This window comes from Branchiostoma lanceolatum, chromosome 1 (assembly GCF_035083965.1).
Source record: "Branchiostoma lanceolatum isolate klBraLanc5 chromosome 1, klBraLanc5.hap2, whole genome shotgun sequence".
Classification (NCBI taxonomy): Eukaryota; Metazoa; Chordata; class Leptocardii; order Amphioxiformes; family Branchiostomatidae; genus Branchiostoma; species Branchiostoma lanceolatum.
Window position 1 is genome coordinate 37,701,733 of NC_089722.1, and position 24,223 is coordinate 37,725,955.

At 40.4% G+C, this 24,223-nt stretch overlaps 1 protein-coding gene across 2 annotated transcripts in view; it reads right to left on the reverse strand.

Moving 5' to 3' along the window:
* The window catches only part of LOC136421725 (myosin-16-like), a 42,523-nt gene that overhangs the window by 7,369 nt on the left and 10,931 nt on the right, over positions 1-24,223 (reverse strand). For both annotated transcript variants that reach the window (XM_066409248.1, XM_066409241.1), the window contains exons 12-34: positions 24,086-24,182; positions 23,510-23,680; positions 22,435-22,750; positions 22,133-22,194; positions 21,322-21,527; positions 20,770-20,905; positions 20,085-20,209; positions 19,318-19,465; positions 12,295-12,402; positions 11,370-11,546; positions 10,263-10,421; positions 9,535-9,621; positions 8,698-8,843; positions 7,841-7,931; positions 7,002-7,058; positions 5,324-5,449; positions 4,447-4,653; positions 3,883-4,089; positions 3,225-3,455; positions 2,327-2,449; positions 1,547-1,778; positions 683-834; positions 122-210 (exon numbers count right to left, since the gene is read on the reverse strand). In XM_066409248.1, coding sequence (XP_066265345.1) covers positions 122-210; positions 683-834; positions 1,547-1,778; positions 2,327-2,449; positions 3,225-3,455; positions 3,883-4,089; positions 4,447-4,653; positions 5,324-5,449; positions 7,002-7,058; positions 7,841-7,931; positions 8,698-8,843; positions 9,535-9,621; positions 10,263-10,421; positions 11,370-11,546; positions 12,295-12,402; positions 19,318-19,465; positions 20,085-20,209; positions 20,770-20,905; positions 21,322-21,527; positions 22,133-22,194; positions 22,435-22,750; positions 23,510-23,680; positions 24,086-24,182 — 3,453 coding nt within the window. The remainder of the gene's footprint in view (positions 1-121; positions 211-682; positions 835-1,546; positions 1,779-2,326; positions 2,450-3,224; positions 3,456-3,882; positions 4,090-4,446; positions 4,654-5,323; positions 5,450-7,001; positions 7,059-7,840; positions 7,932-8,697; positions 8,844-9,534; positions 9,622-10,262; positions 10,422-11,369; positions 11,547-12,294; positions 12,403-19,317; positions 19,466-20,084; positions 20,210-20,769; positions 20,906-21,321; positions 21,528-22,132; positions 22,195-22,434; positions 22,751-23,509; positions 23,681-24,085; positions 24,183-24,223) is intronic.

Here is a 24,223-nt window from a genome sequence, read left to right on the forward strand (position 1 = left end):
TTTCATGCGAGATATTGACGTTTGATATCAATAAGCAAATAAACAAGGCATGTTTAGTTTGGTAACAGTTGCCATATTTTTGCATAATCTAAAGTATGAAATAAACTAAATTCTGACTCACATGGTTGACTCGAACTCTTCTTCCTTCTCGGAAAGGCGACGGTCGATATCTGCCTTAAGTTGAGTCAGCTCAAGTTGGATTCGCACAACCTATGGAAGGACAAACCCAACATCAAGACATTTGATTTCAAACGGTTTACAAAACCTTTCATATTCATTGCAAAGGGTATCATAAAAGTCAGAAAGCCGTACGATTTTTAGCGGGTAGCAATTTTCATCAAATATATAGCACAACTTATCATCGACAAGCACTAGTATCTGCTAGTCTCTACCAGACTAACTACGCCGGCTATAGAGAGAATATTTGCCGGGGGACTTTGGCAAAGGGATGGTTACATTGCAGGCCGAGGGTTGTAATATTGGACCCTCTCTCCGTAGCCGACTCGCTTCATACAATTGACTCTATTTCGACAATTTCTAATATTTTCCTAGCGACCCACGGAGGCTGGTAGAGCTTAAGTATCTGCCACGGTCATAGGTTTTGCATAATATTCCATTTAGAAAGTTATTGGTGACAAAAAATCAAATTTATCTTTAGAAGTAGGTACTAAAACTGTTGTACCTTTCCTTGTTCGATCTCAAGAGCGCCCTCTGCCTCATCGAGTGCGCTCCGCAGGTCCTCCAGCTCAACCTCCAGGCGCCGCTTGGCCTTTTCCGTCTCGGAAACAGCTCTGCCGCTGCCCGACAGCTGGTCCTGGAGGTCCGAGCAATCCTCTGTGGATACAAGTATTTTGAATTGATTTGATTTATTTGACTGTAAAAAAAGTACAGCCAGGCTTACCCGATTAGCCGAAGGCTATTACAAAGGGTTAGCTCTGGGAACGGTATTCAAAGTTCAATACAAACTTTCGTAAAGCATGTCAAACACACATATAAAGGCGTAAACAAAACGCAAATCTAAAATACATTTTTTTTTAATTAACAAAACCAGCACAAAACTGAAGCGCATATGAAAAAAAATACACGAGACTAAGCTATATATAAAATCGTTAACAACGCCAAACCAAAACTTAGGTTCACATTACGTACTAGATTATTTAGATTATACAATATGTCATCTAATATTTGAGGTAGGTCAGTCATTATTTACAGAGTATTTGTTGTCGAGTAATGTATAAGCATAAAATACACATTTCATTGGTTTGATCGAAATATACTTGAATGTAAACGACTCGTGGTCTAGAGAGCACGGATCAATGTGATATCCTGACGAATGTAAGGTGTATTAATGGTAACTAATTTCTAACTAGAAATGCGCTATAGTGGATAAGAGTCACTTTAAGAAAAAGGAAAAAATAACGAATAATTTCAAATTTCTGTATTTGTGTACTCATGGTCTCCCTTGGAAATCAATAATTACAAATAAAGGAACTGCTAAACTTTTTGAAAGATTGATGAGTTGAAATGTAAATCAAAGCTCACGTACGGTGAAGAATCCTCGACTCCTTCCGCTGAATCTCGATTGCTTCACTGATCTCATCGATCATGGACCTGAGCTTGAGCATCTCGGCCTGGTGCGTGCGGCTCTCTATCTGAGACCTCTCAAGGGTGATGGTCAACTCGTCACTCTTCGTCTTCCACTCAATGATCTGCCTGTCAACCAAGGTCTGCTTCTTCTCCAGCTGGGAGGCCAGCGTGTGGGCCTTCTCCACCTCAACCTGGGGGAATGTATAACACAAGATAGTTCGAATCCGTGGGTAAATTCAGCGGGTTGGCAGGTAATGCACGGGGACGTGGGGAATACAGACTTTGTCAAACTCGCCACAGCGCCCCCTCGCGGCGATCAGTAGTGGCTACCATTAGACCCTGATGAAGGCAGTAGATTCACTGCCCAAACGTTTGTTGCGCTATGAGAACATGCACCACCATTCCCACCTCAAGTTTGCGAGAGACACATGCTAGTTTGTACCTAGTCAGCCCAGAGGAGTTACGTATGAGTCAGATTCTAGCCAGAGATAAATGTTAAGCCACAGGGACTGTTGAGTCACAGACGATCCTGTAGAGAAGATGTGAACAATGATTTAATCGTGGTCAGCAGTGACCGATGGAGCCCATTTAGTAGGTTCATTGGATCATTGTGCCATCCGAGATACACCCACTACATGCACTACTGTGTTGCCAAACGTCTCAGCTATGTCATTGTCCCAGATCTAGTAATGATGTATTGCCAAACAAATTTGATATAGCGGAAATATAGATTACATACATGGAAGTCCTCCACTTCAGCTGCCAGTCTCATACGAGTCTTGTCCAGACTCATACACCTCGCGTTGGCGGCGTCCAGAGCTTCCTCCGCCTCCGCCAGTCGCAGAGCCATCTTCCGCTTGATCTGGAAAAAGATATTCAACTTACGTCATTCTGGAACATTTACAATGTATTCGCATGTATTGCTTTAGGGAAAATCTACTTCCATTCAGGCACATGTACACCATTAACATTGTCATATTCGGCAACGAATGACCACAAAGAACACTGTCCTTTATTTGCATTACTATCAACATATTAATTCAGACTTCTTGGTTTAAAACCAGGTAGCTGCCTTTAATCACTGACAGAAGACAGTGGATGCTGTATGAACTGTCAAACTATTTCCACATGTTGTCCGGTTTCTTAAGCAAATGTGACCTTGCGAATATTAATACATTGATGTCTACCCTTCGACGTTGCCCTCTTTTCATTCTGCATGGCTTGATTTGGATTCTGTTTCAAGGCTTACTGCCTGGCACACTGTCGTGAAGCTATGTCTAACACGATACATGTTCTGTCAGGTAGCATTCGAATCGTTATCAATCTGAGTGTGAAAGAATAGATTTTCACATTGGACCCAGCAAAGTCTGTTGTTTTTCCTTATTGACTTGTTTATCCATTCGTCAAGATAACCTTTCTTTTTCGTCTGACTTTATTTACTTTAGTTGAATTGATATTATGATGTAATGAATGTATCGTAGTTGAGGTGAAACCCTAGATAAACCTTGAAGGTTACTGGTTTCCCCTGCATGTTTTTTTGTTGTTGTTTGTTTTCATTTACTGTTCATTTATTTTTATATACGTGCGAATAAACAATAACAAGGTAAGGGTAACGAGTACAAAACCCTGGCCCTCACCTCCTCGGATTCCTCCATCTTGCCGGACACTTCGCTCTCGTACTTGTTCTTCCACATGATCACCTCGGCGTTGAGCTTGGAGAGTTCCCTCTGCATGCCTGCCCGGCCCTCCTGCTCCTCCTCGATAGCCTCCTGGAACCGCGTCAACTCGGCCTGCACCGAGCGCAGCTGCGCCATGGTGTTGTTCTTAGCCTTGACCTCCTCGTCCAACGCACGTTTAGCCTCCTCAACCTGCAGGTAAACGTTAATGAAGGCATCTTTCACGTTTTTCTACATATCCATTACTGGACAGGTATGCATAACCACTAGTCTCCCCGTTAGTACTTATATTTACATATATATGATTAGTTACATACATATGATCAGAACGGTTGTACCTCACGACTGCTTCACTGTTACAAATGGATCTGGTACAAAGTATTTTTGCGGAAATTTAGTTTAGCTTCCTCCACCTACAAGAAAACGCTAGATGATGAAGCTTTTATGCTTATTGAAATAATTATGCGTGCCGCTAGCATAATCTGTTTGCTTGAGCACGGCACCACTGTTTATTACATACATCTTGTCTTTGTATATTGCGATTTAGAAAAATATACATACGGACACGCAACAAGACAAAGAAATACACAGGCCGACAAAAAGGTAACAAGCACTGTACCTGTGATTTGAGGATGGCCTCGTTACGCTTGAGAGTATTGTGCATAGATTCCGACTCCTCCAGTCGGCGGGTCAGCTCGGAGTTCTCCGCCGTCAGACGAGTCTTCATGGACTGAAGCTCCGAGATGATGTGAGAGTGCTCCTCGATCTTCACCGTCACGCTGATGAACGTCGACTCCAGGTGTTTATTGGCCTTCTCCAACTGAAACTGTAAACAACAAGGGACGAATGATCGGTTGAAATGGGCATATCTTTTGCATAACCATGTATCTACATATTGGACATGAATTTAAACGTATTGTACAATCTGTAGAGGTATAGTAAATTTACTTTATTTGTTAAGGTTTTCTCAATCGTTCCGACGGGGACAAACTACAACATACACTCGAAAAAGAGAAGGTGCATGCCCCGTGGTGCGATGGTCCAAATTTTACAGTCTTATTTGACCCGATACATGTCAGTAATTGTCGGTTTCTCGGCAGATGGACATACGTGGTCAGGTAGAAGAAGAAGAAGACAGACAAAGAGACATACAAAAAGCAATACCTCTATTTTCAAGAAGTACCTTTTGCTTAGACAACGCCTCAAACGTTATATTCAGGTCCTCGGCCTCTCGCCTCAGAGAGTCCCTGTCCTTTTCTGTCTTGCTCTTGCCCTTCGAGAGTTCGTCTATCTGGTCGGACATCTCTGCCAGCACGTCTGCATGCTTCTTTCTCAGGAGAGACACCTCAGCTTCCTGCGTTGCAAGGGTTTCGTCCAGGTCCCTTCGGATCTGACGGAGAGAGAATGATAAGGCCGATAACGTACATATTCCAAGATAAAACATGGTCGAAAGGTTTGAGAAGGGTGGTAGTAGAATCATTTTGACTATTAGCAAGGTGTTGGTAAAGTTCTTCTTACGTCGTTACGTCGACTTATCGCCATAGAATATATTTCATAGTAAGACATAGATCTTTGTCAATTCATATTAAAGGCTTGTCTATATCTGCTTGTGCGATTTGATGGTGTTATTCTATTTCTCTGTCCAGTCAAGAAATACAAACACTGTATAATACAGTGCTAAACTTTCTTGCAACACGATGAAGTATTCACTCAAGGACGGATCCTTGAATACCTTTATGTTGTAAGAAAGTTTAGCACTGTATTATGATTACTACAAACACAGATAAACTTCCATGATAAATACAAACACTGTTGTACTGAGGCCTAAGGCAAGAAAATGTCCATATTGATATTTTATGCTGCATGGTAGTGTGTGTGAATAGGACGTTCAATGGAGAAACCGTGCACGCAAAATAAAAGAACCCACCACACTTATATAAAAGAGTAGGGTGTCCTTCCCAGATGTGCAGTTTGTATTCTTCAGTACAAATCTTATTTGCCACACAATGTGGTGGTTTGAGTGGTATGCAAAAAAAAAACAAAAAAAAAAACATAGACACCTTAAGAAGGTCCTGTTCACGTCGCTTGTTCTTGTCAGCCTCGTTTTGGGACATCCCGGATGTCTCTTCCAGTTTGCCCTCGACGTCGTCCAGCTCGCGTTGCATGTCGGCCCGGGCCCGCTCAGCCTATGGGGAAGTTTGGAGAAGTGATAAAAAAGTATAGTGACCTTACCACAAACAAACGTTTATCAGGAATGCAAGTTCATCCGTCTTTTTGTTCCACTTGAATGACCTTAACAAGGCTGTAGTTTAGACAACAATACCTCGTAAATATTTTCTTATTGTATTGGGATGATATTTAGCTGTTAACAAGAACACAACGTGCGTTATCGTTCTTCTTTTAACATTGTGAAAATCAAGGTTTTGTTTACATCACCAAGAATTATTAATGTCTTAGAAATTAAATCAGAACGCTGCAGTATATTTTTACGTTATACTAAGAAACAATTCTAGAACCCTTTTACTTGTACGTGTGCCAATGGTGAAAGGGATTGACATACCAAGATGATGCAACTTAGCAACTATAAAAACTGCTTGCGGTGATGACATCTTCAAGAGTGCCACTACAATAGACTGTCTCAAAAGACTGTTGCAGTATGGATGTCTACTTTCTTTCTCTACATTTTCACCCTCACGAAACGGACGTATATGGCTACTACAGTTTAAGTAAGGATGGCGACTACGACTCTCCACACGTTCACTCTCTCACGAAACGGACGTGTATATGGCTACTACAGTTTAAGTAAGGATGGCGACTACGACTCTCCACACGTTCACACTCTCACGAAACGGACGTATATGGCTACTACAGTTTAAGTAAGGATGGCGACTACTACTCTCCACACGTTCACTCTCTCACGAAACGGACGTGTATATGGCTACTACAGTTTAAGTAAGGATGGCGACTACGACTCTCCACACGTTCACACTCTCACGAAACGGACGTACATGGCTACTACAGTTTAAGTAAGGATGGTGACTACTACCTTCCACACGTTCACTCTCTCACGAAACGGACGTGTATATGGCTACTACAGTTTAAGTAAGGATGGCGACTACTACTCTCCACACGTTCACACTCTCACGAAACGGACGTATATGGCTACTACAGTTTAAGTAAGGATGGCGACTACGACTCTCCACACGTTCACTCTCTCACGAAACGGACGTACATGGCTACTACAGTTTAAGTAAGGCTGGCGACTACGACTCTTCACACGTTCACTCTCTCACGAAACGGACGTATATGGCTACTACAGTTTAAGTAAGGATGGCGACTACGACTCTCCACACGTTCACACTCTCACGAAACGGACGTACATGGCTACTACAGTTAAAGTAAGGATGGCGACTACGACTCTTCACACGTTCACACTCTCACGAAACGGACGTGTATGGCTACTACAGTTACAAAGTAAGGATGGCGACTACTACTCTCCACACATTCACATTCTCACGAAACGGACGTGTATGGCTACCACAGTTAAAGTAAGGATGGCGACTACTACTCTCCACACATTCACAAACTCACGAAACGGACGTATATGGTTACCACATTTACAAAGTAAGGATGGTGACTACTACCTTCCACACGTTCACACTCTCACGAAACGGACGTACATGCCTACTACTGTTTAAATGATGATGGCACATAGCACGTTCTACACGTTTTAAGTACCTTGACTCGTGCAGATCTCTCCACCTCCATGTCATCCTGCAGCTCGCTGAGTATCCTCTGTCGAGAGGAAGTAGACTCAATTAAAGATCAATCAAAATACCGATTTCATTGAAAAAGGTCAATCGTATTGGAAAGTCAACTTGGACGAGTGGATTATACCTTACTGCAGTAATGTAAATTAATACCCATTTCTAGAGATGCTTGTGATGATTAGTGTTAAAAACGCACCACCTCAAATCGCATTTAAGTTAGGATGAGAATGAGACTACAGCTGTTCTATCCGTGAATAGTTTCATCAGCTGTCACCTTTTTCGGGGCAATTCTGACTGGTTCACATAGCAATGCAGCACAGGTGTTGCTGATCATACATATAGATGAGATGCATTCCCAAACGTAAAGTATTTACATATGTACAGGATGACATTACTATGCGGTCCTAAACGTACAGAAGTGTAACACATACACAACTATCGATCAAAAAACAAAGCAACTCTACAGCTGTTCTAGCTTGAATGTGTTGGCAGAAAGTATTCTGAAGCACAGTTGAACTGTAATTTCCAACGCAATTTACATTTGGCCAAATTTTCGACTGTCCATCACACAGACCTCAACAGTCCTAGAAGCGGCGGGCTACTCATTCGATGACCAAGACTGGAGTTGGACAGTCAAAAAAAAAACTGTTGAAAATAACCGTTTTTGTAAATAACCGTTCAACATTACCTCGGAACTACAACTGTCTGGCATAAATTTTCACCACGTAAGAAGGCGGTTTTGGATTATTGATTTTTCCTAGACACTAAATATTAGGTATTGTTGTATAAAGCCACCGAACTACTTACCTGCATTTCTTTGTACTTCTTAGCCAACACAACGTTCTGGCCAGATTCATCATCGGCGGCAGAGTGAGCTGCATTCAATTCGAATTCTTGCCTGTTGTAGAAAAGTGCAAATACAGCATGGTAGATTATTACAAAGAACGTTATGTTTTCTGTGCTATTTGTCTGTCTCTCTCTCTGTGTGTGTGTGTGTGTGTGTGTGTGTGTGTGCGTGCATTTAGGGCCCATTCATAATTGTGAATATATTCAAGTTCGTATAATATGAGTTGCTGTTGACATTTTGTATAAAGTAAAGTTTGCGGCCAAAAAAATATGTTTTTTTTTTTCAAAAACATGGCTGCACAACGGTGGGTTAAAGTTAAAAAAACTTCTTTCCCGCAAAGTTTACGTAAACTGAAAAATATTAATACGCCACTCATACGGACTCAAGTATACACACAAGTTTGGACGAGCCATTAACCCATATGGGCAAGAATATGCAAATAAAGACCTTTCGTTCATTATCCTCTCTTAGTTAGTTAAAATCCTCCCACACCATAAGGTGAATAAGGCGGTGCCCATCTCCGTTTCATAGCCCTGGGCCACACTGTGGTGCAATCACTGCAGCAGGGGGCTAGTCCACTGGCAGTGGAGTGTGTTAACTTCCATACTGTTTCATAAGTGCCATTTTTATAAAGTGTTTTGTATGACTCAATGAGCCTCTTGTCCAGAGGTGTCCTACCCGGGAGTTGAACTCGGGTCTTCTGGTTCCAAGTAATCAGAACCAGATGTGGTAAGTGACAGAAGCGCAGACCACTACACCACAGGGATACCCCCATTTTCCTCTCTAGTGCAGTGAAATACGGAAGAAACATTCCTACTTTTTGAATTTCTCCTCCAGCGTTATCTTGATGTCCTCCGTCTCCTGAATCTGGTCCAGAATCCTCTGCAGGTCGTTGGTCACGCGCAGTTTGACCTTTTCTACCTCCATGACGATGCGCCTTTCATGCGCCAGGTCATCCTCGAGCTGTGGAATACAGGAAAGTTTTCATCCCTAAATAATTTCATCAGTTTGGTTAATGACTGAATAGCAAAGTTCCTAATTTGGATCAGAACCACTATTTAACAAGTGCCGTCTCTCATCTTCAGGACAACTCGGACTGGTACACTTCTCATTGCAGCTAGCTAGGTGTAACTGCTATAAATGCTAACAATTACGTTTGGGACCGCATTGCTAGCAGTTGCACAAAGCTGTATTGACCAGTAAACAAGTCATATTTGCCCCGATGAAGATGAAACACACATATATGTAAACACACGCACACTCAAAATAAATACCTGCAAACACTCAATCCAAAGGCCCGTTCACACATTTGCATATATTCAATTCCGAATGAGTTGCGGCTCGACATATCTTTGGTTTAGGTAAAACTTGCGGCCAACGGCTGCACAACGATGGGTCAAAGCAGAAAACAACTTCTTCCCCGCAAAATTTATCTAAACTAACAAAATGATAATACGCACCTCATAGGTACTTGAATATTCGCATAAGTGTGAATGGGCCCGTACACACAGACACAGACACAGACAGACACACACACACACACACACACACACACACACACACACACACACACACACACACACACACACACACACTACACACACAGGCGTTATGTACAATCTGTACTAAGAAAATTGAGGATATGTGGGCCTACGTCATCCAGAGTCTGTTCGAGCCGGATCTTCAACTTGGACAGCTGCGACGCTTTCTCCTCTTCAGCGGCAAGGTCATCAAGTGTTTGCTACGGCAGACAAACGTGTAAACAAATCATTTTGAAAGCAACAAAAGAAACTGTATTTTCTCAGTAAGAAATGTTTTTAAAAGAGAGAATGTTTATCTTTTTAAGCTGATATCTATATGCTGCCTACATACAGTAGTCTCAAAGCAGATCTACCAGTAAGACAGTATCCAAAGGGCACAAACAGTTTCCGACTGGCCACCGACCCCTTGGATATTGTCTTGACATCGATATATCTGATTGGAGGTTATACGTACATGACTTATATCTTACGCCACACTATCTGAAAATATTCAGATATAAAGATTCTTGAATAGTTCCATAAGGTTGGTAAGTCACTGAATAAAAAAAGATTCTTTTTACACAACGTTTCGGTGAACATCTGTCACCTTTTTCTGTACGTTTGGGACTGCATAGTGATGCATATATATAATACACATATATACATATATAAATACTTTGCGTTTGGAAATGCATCTCATTAATATGTATTAGAAGCAACACCTGTGCTGCATTTCTATGTGAACCAGTCAGAATTGCATTGAAGAAGGTGACAGATGGTCACCGATACGTCGGTGGAATAAATCTCATGGTTGTGTAAAAAGAGTCTTTTTAATTCAGATATAAAGATTGTTTCCACTTACTGCGTTCAGCTCTTCCAGCCTCTTCTTCTCCTTCAGCAGATGTGCGATCTTGTCCTGGTTGTTAGCAACCACGTCCTCCTTCTCTCTCAGGGACTCTTCCTCGCCCTGCTTGCTCTTCTCGTGCTCGGAGAGTTTCTGTTCCAGGTCCTCGATCTTTTTCTGTTCAAAAAAGGAAAGACGAATGCGATTATCATTTTCACGGGTCTCCCTTTCCATTACAGACTGCGACCGCGCTGTGACCGCTGAGTGATCAAAGATTTGCTAGATCGAACAATGCATTTCATAAGGCCATGTTGATTTGATTATTTTGATGACATCCGCACGCGCATCAATTTTCGTCCGTTTCCAAAAAAAAAAGGTATTCGACCAAACTGTAAATCATACAAAGCAGCTGCAAAATAGCAAATTTATGCTGGGAACTGCAAGAAAAATATTTTGAGAAACGGAAAGTAATGTCGTAGTACGCCAAAGAAAAATTACAAAGTCAAAGAAGATGTGAAAGAAAAAATTCAGAATCTTTTTTTCGCTACACCATACTGCATGTTTAGTCATTTGTTCAACCTTCCTGCCCACATAGATTTCATCATGAAGGCAATTTTTTTTCTTTGTATCAATTTCTTTTTAATTCGCACGCTCGCATCAGTTTTGGGGTTCCCAGAGGATGTCATCCATATAATCAAATCAACATGGCCTAAATAGCAAACGATATTTCTACTTTCCGCTCGATTTGTTGTCATCTTGCTTCATATTCCAATTATAAAATCATGGGCAACACAAAAACAAATTAGGTTGCTGTACGGCCGCAAAACTATTTCCTGCCCACTCTTGAAACAGGAAAAAAGAACCCACCATGTCTTTCGAAAAAAGAGTAGGGGCGTGCCCCGGTATGAGTGGCTCAAAACATTCCGGCCTAAATGGGGTAGGGAATTTCCCGAGCAGCCTCCGTAACCCCTGCTGCTTCTAATGGGTCAGTGAAGTCATGCTTGTCTCGTGCATTAATGTTTCTGACCTAGGGCGAAGAGATGCTGCTACAGTAAGAATTAGTTCAGTGATTTGATGAGTGGCCCTTTACGGCCTTGCACTGAGCGAGTTCGTTTAAAAAAATACCTTCATTTTGTCGACTTCTGCCTGCGCCCTGTCCTTGCCGATCTGAAGGGTCTTGCTGCTCTCGCTGATGTCCTCCCAGTGTTCCTCCAGCTCCTTGTGTTCGCTCTGGAGTTCGTTAAACTCCTTACCCAGAATGCGAACCCTCTCCTCCGCCGCCTCCCGGACAACAGATCCTTCCTGTAGGGACGAAGATGGAGGGACACTCTTAATTTACTATTCTTAACCCGGCAAAAATCTTACCCTGGGAAAGTCGTAAAGGGAGTGCTCCTACTGTTAGCTGCCCAGCAGTTTGAGGCGTGAATTGGCCCTATTTTACATTCTTATCTGTTGTCTATGGATTTGACATGACTTGAAGAGTAATTTGTACATGGTAAACTGTCTCAGCCAGGCCTCCACTGATGTGCTGTGTACGGCTGCCAGACGCATACTGAATCCTATAGTTTACATTATCCTGTATTTATATAGTTTTACTTGGGTCTTTAACTCTGTGAAGGCGCCTCAGCACCAACGGGAGGTATTGTTTTTGGATGTGGATGTGTTCGCACTAACATCAGTAACATGATGGTGATGATGATACTCACACGTGCAACTCAAGATCCTGTGGATGGATTACAATGAACATTTGCATGGCGGTAGATATCAACGTATGGATGGTAATTAGTAATTTGTGGCCCTTTACCAGCTTTTATATATCATTAATCCAATTTCCTTTGACAGAAAGGAGTAATTCAAATAAATTTTTAGCATGTACGATCATTTCCATATCAAACAAAGATTGCACAAGACTACCAGAAGAGGTCTAGCAATCTCCATATCGCCGTCAAAGCATACATGAAAATTACAAGTGATCTGATTCATACAATACCATAGAATACAATACAATCAAAGTATATCATATACTGCAATATATATTCAAGAAAGTTACCGAAGAAAGCAGGTTCTGCATGTCTTCCTTTTCAGCAAGGATATCGTTGATCTGCTTCTCAAGGTCCTCCCTCTGCTTACGTTTTGTCGTCAGAGCTTTTGATGCATCCTGTTGACAAATGGTGAAAGATAGTTAATCTCTAAGCATCTTCCAGTAGTAAAATGGCCAAAAAAGTATCCATTGGCCAAGACAGTATTCAGTTAACCTGCAACGGAGAGCTTGAGAATTGTTGCGATGGTGCTTTTCTACATCTGATTTGAGCTCATGAATCAGAGCTTTTATTTACAACGGCAGTAATGCATGTAGAACGTAAAGAAATGAGCTGAGGTTTTGAGATTAAGAATTTAAAGAAAAATGAGCTTCATTGTCAAAGGAGGAAGGCACGGTAGCAAAGTAGGCTTGAGTTTTCCAAGATTCCAGTGCATCAACGTAAAATGAGTGTATGTGTCGTCATGTTGCCACCATCGAAGAAACTAAGATGGATGCCAAACAGTGGGAAACGTTCAAAGATGGGACCCAGAAAAATTTGGTTGAATTTTGTACTTGATTACAACGAAAGTGCTTCATGGGAAATAACAAGATGACATTTCAAGACCTGAAACGGATGGCCCGAGATCGTCAGAAATAGGGCATGATGCAGGTCACTCCAAGGTCTAAGGTCTCATCCATGTGCTACAAGTACTTCGCGTGTATACCCAAACAAGATTGGCAATGGAAAAATGACATTGCCATGGCGACGGTTGTTGTTGTGGGTGATGTGTTAATGTATTATGTCTGTGGTACTGTAAATTGCTGTACGTATCCGCCGGGATCCGAGGCCATTTCGTGCAGTGACAAGTTGAGTCATGTTTCCACTTAATAAGCACCAACTGAGTATAGGTTATGGGGTCACAAACCTGTTACTTGAGTAACCTTTGGCATAACTATCTTTCAACCAACACCTGCCTTCACGTTGATGACAGGAGTTTAATGAAAGCTCATCACAACATCGGCTTGGGGATGAATGAAAGCTAGTCACAATGAAAGCTAATCACAACAACTGCTTGGAGATAAATGAAAGCTAATCACAATGAAAGCTAATCACAACATCTGCTTGGAGATGAATGAAAGCTTATAACAACATCTGCTTGGAGATGGACGACATCTAACCACAGAACATCTGCTGAAAGCTGATCACACAATATCTGCATGGAGATGAATTAAATCTAGTCACACAACATCTGCTTGGAGACGGACGACATCAACTCGCATAACATCTGTTTGGAGTTTAATGAAAGCTGATCACACAACATCTGCTTGGAGATGAATGAAACCTAATCACACAACATCTGCTTGGAGATGAATGAAATCTAATCACACAATATCTGCTTGGAGATGAATGAAATGGAATTGAACAATATCTGCTTGGAGGTGAATAGATCGAAACACACATCTGCTTGGAGATAGATGAAATCTAATCTAATCACACAACATCTGCTTGAAAATGAATGAAACCATAAACAGTGATTGACAGCGTATAAAACACATTGAAAAGAACAAACGTTTTAAGTCAAACTTGTACGTAAACTTGTGAATAAAATATTTCAAACTGTCCAATGAACCCCAACTGTGGCCCAACATATACATCACATGTCCTTTATACACACCCATAATTAACAAGCACATGTGAATAACAACACTTTAAACAAAGGCCATAGCAGCGCAGATATCATATCCAGGCGCAACATTGCCCATCATGAAATGCAACGCATATTTCCTTGCCTGTGACATGCCAATGCCACATGCCACATACCAGCCACATGCCAATAGTTGACAACATTCCTCATTCCGATGGTCCCAAGAGACATTCTCTTCTTCCAACTGATACAGATCTCTACATCCACAATCCAAGGTATGCAAGGGAGTAACATTCTCATTCCGATGGACCCAAGAGACACTCCTGTCTCCAATTGATACACATCTCTATATCCGCATTCCAACGAATCCAGATGGTAACCATTTGATAATAATTCCTTCCTAGCAACCACATTGTAATAAACCATAGGAACCAAAATAACCAGATTTGACATTTCAACTGTACAGCCAAGTGAGGAACAGGGATTGTTGACAAAGAAAAGTTGAGTCAGGTTTCCACTTAAACAGTCTACACACAGGACCCACGAACTAGGAGTACATCGTAAATCAGGTACGGTAAGACTGGATATGTTTGCAAAGGTTTTATATTGCAGTAGATAGAAAATGTAGAGTAATCTGCATTTTTGTTTAAGTGTGTGGTTGATACAAGGAGGTGTATGCAGGAAGAAGAAATGTTGGTGGTTGTCTTAAGCTTACACTAAAGAGGTCATCACAAAAAAAGCAAACTTTAAGACCACAGCGAACATTTCTCCTTTCACAGTATACACACTATACCGGTCTTGGGAGCCAGCTTGCCAGGATGGTAGAATGGGAGTCGGTGGGTCTGTGTAAGCGAAGGACAATTGGACCAAAGGTACTGTGGACTTGTATATCTAACTAAACCAGGAGCTGATAACAGAAACAGGTCAACTCTGTTAAGCTCTTTTTCAATTAGCAGTTCTACATATTACGCACTAAATAGGCCATGGGGTTATGAACCTGTAACTACAACATGTAAATAACAAAGGCCAGAACAGGGCGGAAATCATGAGTAGAGTAGAGTAGGGTAGGGTCTTCAGTGACGTTCAGACTTTATGTCTAAAAGATTCTTTAACCTCACTCTCCTCGGCAGCGTTGAACCAGTGTCTTGTGTTCATTACCGGGCAAGCCTCTGTTCCGTGTATTGCAGTTATCTTTAAGGATAAATCCTACACATCTCTAAAGCCACATCCATTAGAACTACAGTTCACAACATAAAACTCATTAGTAATGACACACATACATGTGGACCAGTCCCTACTACCACACTCAAACAAATATTCAAAACTTACATAACACAAATACATATAAGCCCAGTGTATGTTGAAGGATTTGAGTACGCCCCGAGAGGGTGGACAACACTATTCCCAGTCTTCAGACTGAATTTTTGCCTGACAAGAAAAATAACATGCAATGAAAGCAGATAAAGGTACAGTAACATACAACGTTACCATTTTTGTAAGCACCTCTACCGAATGTTGATAAAACTATATCGGCACATTGTCATCAAATCAATAAACGCATATAGAATGTATTTAAACTTCTCAATATGGACTGGCTTTTACCTTGTCCTTCAATCCTTTGTATGGAGGTACCTCTGGAAGTGCTCCACATGACGAATAAGAACAATCCCAATTCAAGACGCAGTGCTCCACACAGATAAGTAAGAACGATCTCAATGCAAGTCTACTATAATCACATTAGGTGTATGGGCAGAAATACCTTTCTGTCCCAGGACACAAACATACCAACATTCCTGTTGGCTATAAATTCTTGTTAACACATACACTACCAAAAATGCTTTTTCTTATTTTTCTTGTTTTCTTGATTTTTCTTATTGAGAGAAAGATTTTCTTCCATAAAGAATTTCAAGAAAATCAAGAAACCTTACGCAAAACCTTTGAATGTTAGATCTTACATTAAGAGTTTTATTCTTGTTTTTCTTAGGTGAAGATAGGATTTCTAGTATGATTTTTTATCAGCAAGAATCTTCTAGAAATGCTAGTCAATCTTTCTTCCTTATTCTTCACACAATATTTGCTTCTTGTTTGGTCAAATGGAGTATTTTACAGAATCTACTCTTAAGATTTTTATTCTTGCCATACATGAATTTTTCTTTAGACTTTCATTTCACTAGGAAAAAATTCTTGACATTTCTTGTTTTCTTAATTTAGGAAGTCTGAGAAATATGATTCTTGCAATTCTTAGTAATATCTAAGAAGATGTAAGGATTTTCTTGACCAAATACAGTTATTTTCTTGACCAAATACAGTTAAGAAAAATGAGAAAATCAAGAAACTGTAAAACAAGTAATTCCCAAGTGTTTTTCTGTTCGAATTCCTTTTCCACAAAGTTAAAGAAAGATGATTCCTGCTTTTCTGTGTTATCTAAAGATGGAAAGTGAAATGAAAGTTCGAATTTGCATGATTTCCTTTATTTCCTTAACATTGTAAAGTTCAAGAAGATAATTATTGTTTTTCTTGTAATAAGAAAATAAATTATGCTAATTCAATACTCCCATCATCCTTTGCTGTAATGTTTGAATGTGGACCGTTGAGTTTGGGCTCCGGCTGCATTTGCTTGAACACTGCGCTTTAGATCTTACAATACTAGGGAAAGATGCGGCTAGTTTCATGAGGACACTTTTTGGTATCATGTGGGACTCACTACACAACGTAGATGACTTGTTTTAAGTTCCAAAATGCTTCCTGAGGCCAACGCCATCAACAGATATGCTCCAGGTATGTTATAGCCTGTCTTGCATGAAAATAACTTATTTCCCAAGCAGATACTCTAAGTTTTGTGTTTGTGGTTGCATGATACAGCCAACCAGTAATTGCAGAACATGTACGTTTAGTGCAGTTATACCTAAAAGGTACTAAAAAAGTTAAAGTATATCATTTTCAAGCAAATGCACAAGCCCCCCCTCCCCCTACATGTATACGGGGGAGGGGGGTGATATAAGAAATGACAGTCACTTTAAAGTCTTTGTGTGATTTTCTAGGCTTAGAAACCTTTGTTGTGTTTGTGGTTGCATGCCAACCAGTAATTGCAGAACATGTACGTTAAGTGCAGTAATACCTACAAGGTACTAAAAAGTATAAGTATAACATTTTCAAGCAAATGCACAAGCCCCCATCCCCATGCATGTATATGGGGGAGGGGGGCGATATAGGAAAATGACAGTCACTAAGTCTTTGTGTATTTTTCTAGGCTTAGAAACCTTTGTTGTGTTTGTGGTTGCATGCCAACCAGTAATTGCAGAACATGTACGTTAAGTGCAGTAATACGTATACCTACAAGGTACTAAAAAAGTATAAGTATAATATTTCAAGCAAATGCACAAGCCCCCATCCCCATGCATGTATAAGGGGGAGGGGGGCGATGTAGGAAAATGACAGTCATCGTCATCTGTTTTTGTGTGTTTTTCTAGACTTCAAAACCTGTTGGACCAAAGAAGATGCCCCCGTCTCATGTTTGGAAAATCTTTCAACAATAACAAGTCATTGATTATAAGAAGGACAGCTACAACACTGCAGAACTGACAATTTTAGAGGGACAATTAGTTATTTGTATGAGCACAGAGAAAATGTGCTTTTATCACAGCATCAAATGTGAAACATTTATCGAAACAATTGTATTGCAAACTGGTTAATCTTTGCAATCCTTGGTTAAGAATGGGCGTTAGAAAGAAAAATCCAAAACTGTGTATTAAACAATTAGATCAATAATAATAAATATGATTAGAACATGTTTACATTATATTATCATTGATTTATTAAATGGTATTCTTGATTCAAGACCCCCATCTTAGTTCAAGAAACTGTTTCTAGGTTTAAGGAATTTATTCTTGAGGATAGAAAGGTATTCCTACAACAAGAACCTCACTCTTAGTGCAACAAACTCATTCTAGGTGTAAGAAATTCATTCTTGAGGACAGAAAGGTATTCCTATTACAAGAACCTCACTCTCAGTGGAAGAAACTCATTCTAGGTGTAAGAAATTCATTCTTGAGGTCAGAAAGGTAATCCTATTTCAAGAACCTCGCTCTCAGTGGAAGAAACCCATTGTAGATGTAAGAAATTCATTCTTGAGGACAGAAAGGTATTCCTATTTCAAGAACCTCACTCTTAGTGCAAGAAACTCATTCTAGGTGTAAGAAATTCATTCTTGAGGTCAGAAAGGTATTCCTATTTCAAGAACCTCGCTCTCAGTGGAAGAAACTCATTCTAGATGTAAGAAATTCATTCTTGAGGACAGAAAGGTATTCCTATTTCAAGAACCTCACTCTTAGTGTTAGAAACTCATTCTAAGTGTAAGAAATTTATTCTTGAGGACAGAAGAAATAAGGAAATGTCAGTGAGGACGTAACAAATATAAACTTTTTCTTAGAATATTTTTCTCTGAATTTATTATATCTTAGATAAAAATTCTGTGCCATAGAAGAATCATAACAACAAGAAAATTTATTTCGAGGTTTCTAGTCGATATGTGTGAGAAAAAACAACTTGGTCAGAGAAAAATATTCTAAGAAAAAGTTTATATTTGTTACGTCCTCACTGACATTTCCTTATTCGTTCTTATTCTTGCACACAGAATAATTTTCTTTCTGGAAGATAATTTTTCTTCAACAAAGAAAAAACAAGAAAAAACAAGAATGTCTTTTTTTGTAGTGTACCTCCTTGCCAAATGCCTTTAAAATTCCAAGAATTCTCCAAAACTGCACACAATGCTACACCATTATAGGCGACATACCGCATACCCCTGGACAAATGCCTGTACAATATCTAGAATTCTTGCAATCTGCACACAATACTATATCACTTGGCTCACCCCTGAGGCGTCGCCAAAAATGAACGGCAGCAAGAACGTGTGTTTATATGAGTGGAAAATTATTTTCTAGTCAGCCCAAATGATATCAAGCGTCAAACTGATGATGAAAGATTGTTTGTAACTGAAGAAATTAGCAGGTAATGTTCGGCAGCCGCGCGCGAGGTTGGATCCGGACGTACTCACTCACTCACTCACTCTCTCCCATATCTTAGTACACAGCCCTGAATATAGAGTGATGCGGCCGTGCGCTATCAGCTGGAAAGTGACTTTGTGGGGTGTAGCTAAGTGCAGATTGTAATTGCCATGAACAGGAATTGAATTATTTCTGGTAGTTTGCAATTTCCCTGCACGATATAGGGTTTATGTGCTCAATGCAGAAAGAATGACATTGGTGCATTTCCTGTAGCTTCATTACTAACGCGCCCAGGTAAAACACGTATCAAAGCTTGTATACATATGGGGCGAAAAACTCATGAATGAGACCCTAAGGAGACCTCATCACAGAGTACAAGTAAGTAAAAAGTAACATGACCACACCTCCAGTTCCTTGGTCTTGACCTCCAGCATCTCTTCGGCCTTGGCTCCGGTGAGCTGAGGCTTGATGGCTCCGTACATCTTGTACCAGCCGTCATGCCGCAGCTTGAAGAACGACCGGATGTTGCGCTGGATGATGTCACAGGCTTGTCTGGAAAGAGGTTATATATTATTATCACATAGCCAGATGGCGTCGACCAATCAGAAGCCTCCATTGCCCATGTGTTATGACGCCATAACACACCCGTTCGACCGTTCCATCATGTAGCGGGGGTATCTTTTTATGAATCTTTGTCTTAACCTTGTTCAAAAAATCTTTATCGTCTTAAAATTCACAAAATCTTCTTGAAATATATATTATGGTTTTATTCGGTTGTTATAGCACATGACCAGGCGTTATGACACCATATACACATCGGAGCGGGTCATTAACCCTTAATCATCATCATCATCATCCCCATCATAGTCATCATCATTATGAAAATCAACATCAGCAGCATAATCAACATCATCAACATCAGTACTAAAATCATCAGAATCATGACATCGAAAACATCATTGTCATTATCTTCAACAACAACAACAACGTCATCGGCATCATCAACAACAACAACATCATCAGCAGCATCATCATCAGCAACATTATAATTCCTTTCACAGTCCTCGACCCATGGCTTAGATCCAAATCAGTACAACACGGCAACTCTTCTATGCAAGAAAACACAACCACGAACACGACAGAAAGTGTTTATAAAGAACCTATTCCGTACCTTCCTGCATACAGTTTCTCGAAGATCTGCCTCTGCTTTCTGCCTCGGATAACAGACTGTATCCCGGTTAAGTTAGCGTTGATTTTATCCTCTCGCAATTCCTCAAGCTTGGCCAAAGTACCAGCCTAGAAAAGAACAAAAACATCTGTATCTGTATAGCCGGTATAACCGCCCTTCTTCGGCGTAACACAACAGCTTCGCAGGTACACGGCGCAGCAACAGTTGTTTATCTGAAAATACCGTCACACCGGCCTGTCACACCTAAATTTTGCACATCTAGCTGCAGGTGTTCTTTAAAGCTATCCAGCAAAGATATCTCTGCTAAACTTGGTGGTAACGGATTTGACTCTACAATAGTTCTAGGAATACACAAACTTTTTAACACATCAATTCTAGTTTTGTAACTCCGGTACTTCAAGGCAGGAACACATCGGCATACTTCAATGGTAAAACATTCTGTCCAACTTTTGTAGCCTCGCTTAATTATTAACAACAACTAGAGTAAGCAGAACAGAAAAAATGCTGTTGAAACTACATCAAATGCCTCAGGGCTCATCATTACATATATAAGTCAGCAAAGCAAATAACTGATAGCTCAACAATGATATAGCACCCTATATATCGTAGCCCACCACTTAAAATGTATGAGCACCCATAGAGCAAAGATAACCAACTTTAATATTACCTTGAAGAAAACTTTGGTGAGACCGATGCCGTAAGACTTTTTCGGGAGACCCGTGGCCTCAAGAAGCAGCCTGGAGGCCTCTTTTCCTTCGATGAAGGTACCCTCCGCAAAGACAGATGCAGCAAGGATTCGGTATCTGTAACACAATGCGTGAATTTAAAAAGAGGCCATTTGGTAAAGATGACAGAGTATCCTAGTCTCGCGAGAACACGAGACTAGGACGAGACTTGTGTAGATCGTGTTCTCGCGAGACTAGGATACTCCGTGATCAAGATGTACAGTAGACATCGACAATTTGGAGTTGCGTATCTCGTTACCTTTTCAAGTCACTGGTTTAGGAATATTCTAGTAGCTTGTATCACACGTTACTGATGAATCTCTTCAACAAGGTCATTTCATAGAATCATGTCTTGAATGTATGATTTTAAATGATTCAATTACTAATCGAAAAAGTGCCCAGGTCAATCAAAAAAAGGACTTTTTTGTACTTGTACTTTTTAAAATTGATAAAGGCAAATTTGAAAAATTAAATCTTGAAAAACGCAAATGTACCTCTCAACCAAGTCAGAAAAGATCTGCTTGTTAGGAAAGCCCTTCTGGCAGATACGGATGCCCTCCAGCACACCGTTACACGTCAGCTGGTTGTACACCAACGGGCCGTCGATGATGCCGCCTGTTTTGACCTCGTTAGGGATGATGCAGCGGACAAAATGCGGGTAGGTCTCGTGTAAGGTGTGCATCAGGTGCTCCAGTTGTTCCTAATATGCAAAACGTCCAGTAGAGTATTGATTTAATTTACAATATCCGCTTTATTTATTGGTTTGGCTGCTTTGGACAAACAGCCAGGTCTGCTCAACTAGCCTGAGGCTATTTCAAAGGACTAGCCCTGCTGGCAAAGACAAGACATTACAATGGACAGCATAACGAGCTATAACAATATTCTAAATACATGTACATATTAAAAACTTTCGTATATAAATGATTAAAAGATGAATAACTTTTATGATGTCTATATCGGGAGGTCAGGATCAGTACGCCATAAACTACGTATATATGTATGGATTGCCTAAACAGTTCCAGGGTTTCCTTTTGAATATCCGCTTTACATTGTTCTTGTCACCAAACCATTGTTTCAGTCACATTTGTTGTACGATGTCGTTGTCGTAGGGTTTTTAGCAAGACTGTTACAGAACCAACTTTACTCTGACTTAATGACAACATTCATCGGCACAAGGCAGCTGAATCGTGTACGACACATCCAATACTGGCCTATGAATATCCACAATTTGCTAACGTCAACCTTCAGTACGATGTATCTGAAATGTCTTAGCTATTGAATTTCAATACTGTGATTACTGCCTACCCTGTGAACAGCAGACACGGTCATGAAGGAGCCTCCCTTCTTCTTCTTGCCACCCTTTTGCTCTGAAAGCAGAAACTCTCGTCAAAGTCTTTACATACAGATTATAAGAACAATATTATACTTTAAGAAAGTTTCGTATGGTATGCTACATCTATACATACAAAAAAAAGTAGAAGCAAATGTATCTACCCAAGTACAACTGTATATGGATAAATCAGCATGTTGATCATATGATACGATTAATACAACGTGCTGTATGGCAGATTTCAACAGTGACATATCCCCCGTGATGGTTTCCTTACCAGCCTGCTCCTCTGCAGTGAGATAGTCAGCCCAGATAGCACACAACAGTGCGTTCTTGGACGCCTTGAAGACCTTGACGGCCGTCTCGTTGACGGGGTCCTTGTTCTTCTCCAACCAGGATGTAACGTTGTACCCTACAGGCCCGGCGTAGTGACCCAGCTCGAAGTGAGCTTCGTACTTCTTCTTACTGGGCTTAGGCTTGCCGTATTTGGGATTCTTCCCCAGATGTTGGCCGTTCATTTTGTCCAGATAGGTCTTGTCACTGGCCTTGGGCATGACGCACTCTTCTTCCAGCATGGAGAGGATGCCCATTTTCTGAAGAAAATACAATGAATATTTTTATTTTTATTTTACTAGTATTCAAATTGCAGCAGGCAATACATGACAAACCAGGCAGCAGTAGCTGATATCGGGCGTCTAACACATAGCACATACAATAACAATGTTGAAAATTACGCAGATATACAAACATAAGTTCCTAACATACACAATGATAATACTAATAATAATGATAATAATAATAAAATGTCAAAGAGGTTCGAGAGGTCAGAGGTCTTGATTAACAGTAATAGAATAATTAAGATTTGAAGTAGTTTGGCATGGTAAGAATATCAAAAGAACAACAAAGAATATCCCTCATCTTGATTCGATACGTACATAAATGAGCATGATACGTGTGTCGGGTAGGCTTCGTTGTTGTGAAATAGGGGGACAGACTACTCGTATGCTTAGTGTGTAATGAGTTGAGTTTTTTTTTAAAAGCTGATAAAGCTAACATGAAGACCTACAACCTATCTACAACCAAAACTTGGTGCTGTTTTTGGTGCTTTGTCAGTTTGTGTAAAAGAAACTCTGATGTCCGAGATTGTAACGGCTCCTCCTAGAGAGCCAGCGGATGTTTCGTTGGCCGCTAGAAGCGATTCAATAAGGCTAGTTCTTGGCCAGTTCTATACCAAATCGGCTGATCACAGGTAGTTTGAGATCGTTTTTTTTTATAAATAGTGATCACTACGAAATTTGAACTAGCTCATGTCTTGTCTTCTAGAACAAGTAAATCATGAAGACTAAGAAAACCTTCTCGATAAGATCCAAGCAAGCCTGCAAGTCCATTCCGAAGTCGACGAACTCCCACTCGATCTGTTCCTGCTTGTACTCTTCCTGCTCTTGTACGAACATGTGGTGATTGAAGAACTGCTGCAGCTTCTCGTTGGTGTAGTTGATGCACAGCTGCTCGAAGCTGTTTAACTGCGGATAAAAGAAAAAAAATGTGTTTGTTGTCTTTCTTCAAAATGGGTAGTCATGATGCTTTTCTTCATCACATAGGCCAAGAATCAACCAATAGCAAAATATGTACTTAGATCATAGGTATCAAACAATACCTCTTTTAGTTTCTTTCATATTTCAAGCTTGCAAATGATCCAGACCTCCAGTAACTTAAGCCTCAAAGCTTGTATGTTGTCACCTTTTACAAATAGTAAAGGTAACAAAATCAACCCTTCACATTGCGTAATATTTAAAGTAATACACACTACATTTGAGCACATTTTACTCCTTAACAAGCTATCTAAATTATTTGCATCTAAATTGAAAAGTAATTTCGTTGCTAATTAAGACTACATTTCTAAAAGGACACTTGCATATATGTGTCACCTCAAAGATCTCGAAGCCAGCGATGTCCAACACGCCGATGAAGTACGCCCGTTCCTTGTCCGTCTCCAGGGTCTGGTTACACTTCTGGACAATGAACCTGTAAGTTACGGCATCATTAGCATCTCTTCATTGCTTCAG